Source organism: Volvox carteri, assembly GCF_000143455.1.
Source record: "Volvox carteri f. nagariensis unplaced genomic scaffold VOLCAscaffold_136, whole genome shotgun sequence".
Classification (NCBI taxonomy): Eukaryota; Viridiplantae; Chlorophyta; class Chlorophyceae; order Chlamydomonadales; family Volvocaceae; genus Volvox; species Volvox carteri.
The window spans coordinates 8,825-11,042 of NW_003307679.1; the positions used below are offsets into that span (position 1 = coordinate 8,825).

At 55.0% G+C, this 2,218-nt stretch overlaps 1 protein-coding gene across 1 annotated transcript in view; it reads left to right on the forward strand.

Annotated features, from left to right (window-relative positions):
- Positions 1 to 2,218, forward strand: part of VOLCADRAFT_100677 (uncharacterized protein) — a gene marked incomplete at both ends in the record, with an annotated part of 6,574 nt that overhangs the window by 533 nt on the left and 3,823 nt on the right. The window contains 4 exons of the mRNA XM_002959210.1: positions 356 to 496; positions 940 to 1,162; positions 1,217 to 1,578; positions 1,759 to 2,176. Of these exons, the coding sequence (XP_002959256.1) occupies positions 356 to 496; positions 940 to 1,162; positions 1,217 to 1,578; positions 1,759 to 2,176 (1,144 nt within the window). The remainder of the gene's footprint in view (positions 1 to 355; positions 497 to 939; positions 1,163 to 1,216; positions 1,579 to 1,758; positions 2,177 to 2,218) is intronic.

Here is a 2,218-nt window from a genome sequence, read left to right on the forward strand (position 1 = left end):
TGTCGTTGAGGCTGTCTCCAACCAGGTGTGTATGTGTATGTGTATGTGTATGTGCTTTTGTGGTGTGAAGATTAGGTACATTAGTTCGCTGGATGTATGGACCTGACAAGCAAAAACAACAAGTGACACAGATGGAGACTAAACCCTAAATACCATATAGCTGTCGCACGCCATTTATGCAACCCTAATCTGGAGACACTATACTTTTGCTTCGCATCTCATGCCACACCTATGTTGCGAATACAATGCCCTCCATCCTCTCCCTCCACACATGCCACCTCCCGCCCCACCCTAAGCCCCACCTCAACCCCCACAACCCACACCTACCACAACATCAATGCTTACCCGTGTGCAGCACCTAATAATCAGCTATATGGACTTCATGGTCCATCGTGTCTGCCGTACAAAGGCAGACGTGGAGTTCCAGAACTCCATAAAAACAGTTGAGTACCTGAGGCAGGTCGACACAAGGTCCCTGCCGAATCCGGAGGAGAAGGTGAGTAAATTCATGGGTGCAGTATAACTCACTAAAGGAGTGGATGAGCCAGTCATGGAGCCTTGTGGCTGTCAGCTGCTTATTAGGAGGTGGCAGAGGCATATCTCACCCCTTAGGTGGTCTTTCCATTGGACTGGGCAGCAGCCCCTGGCCAGTGTCAGGCCCGGTCAGATAGTTGTATGAGATGTACACCTACACACACACACACACACACACACGCAGAGACACACCCACACACCCACACAGATACACATACAGACACACACCCGGTTGGATGCAATGGTGCATATTGAAGTGCCACCGTTGCATCTTACTCTCACTCTCCCATCTTACTCTCACTCTCCCGGCCCTGTGCTATTCTCTATATGTGCTGCTGCTGCCTATAACATGTGTGCCCCTTTCCCATTCATTTGATTACATCCCTCCCTCTACATCATCATTAGGTTGCACACCTCATCANGGTGCATGAGTGGCTCAAGGTGGTGAGGCAACAAGTGCGGAGGAACTACCCAAGAGCTGCCAAGGCGGCACCACCACCTACACTGGTGGTAACAAGTGATGAGGAGACAGGGGATGCAGAGGAGGAGGACAAGGGTTCGGAGGTGGTGGTGAACCACCAGCGGCAGCAGTCCAAAATGTGTGCCATTGCTGGTGGTGGTGGTGGTGGTCCTGCTGCTGCTGCTGCTGCTGCTGCTGCTGCTGCTGTGAAGCATCACCCAGCTGCCACCAAGACAGCAGCCACCAAGAAGAAGCCAGCAGCTGCAGCACCACCAACAACCGCTTCCCCGCCTGATGATGATGGTCTGCCTAGCAAAAGTGAGGTACTATCTTTTGTGCGTGCGCTGTGGGATAAGGCACAGGCGATGCTGGAGAAAGACCTTGCTGCTGCTGGGCCTGATGGGCCCGTCACTTACAGCACCGCTGTCCTGCTCATGCATGCGCTGCTGGCGGAGATGATATCTGGTGTCTACATTCCGCCTGTCCGCTTGTCCGTGTTGAGCACCTTGATGGTGCCAGGCATGCAGACCTGCAAGCAGCAAGACTGCTTCCAGATGGACTGCCGCGGCAACAACCTGGTCGAGGTGATTCCTGTAGCAAGGGCAGGGGCAGGGGCGGATGGCAGCCATGGCGCTAGCAGCAGCAGCAGCAGGAGCAGCAGCAGCAGGGGCCGTCGTCTTGTGATGGAGACCATCCATCACAAGACGGAGCGCTTTAAGAAGGATGAGGCCCTGAGAATTGTGCTCCCTTCGACGCTCTCCCAGCACATCCGGACTTACACAGAGTATGCCCGGCCAGCGCTCCTCAACATGAATCCCAGCATTGACGATGCCAGCAAGGAGCCTCCCTTCCTGTTCCTTGACAGGAAGGGCAGGCCGGTTGCAGGTGTCGACGCCCCATTCACGGACGAATGGAAGCTTATTCAAAGGAAGTATGGTGCACCCTGGCCGACAGTATTCTGCCCCATGAAGTTTAGGCACCTCCATGCCACTGTGAGGTTCAAAGACCTGGTGGACAATGTGGCAGACCAGGAGGAAGCCCTCGCAGGGGATGCACTCATCATGGGAAATTCTGTTGCTGTCTGGCGCCGCCACTACATAAAGGGTCGTGACAGCATCGTGGCACAGAAGGCTGTTGGGCAGCTCGGGCGCTGGCGGGCCATGGAGAGGCAGAAACAACACGGTGGCGGTGGTGCTGCTGACACTGGAGGGGCAGCGGCAGGCA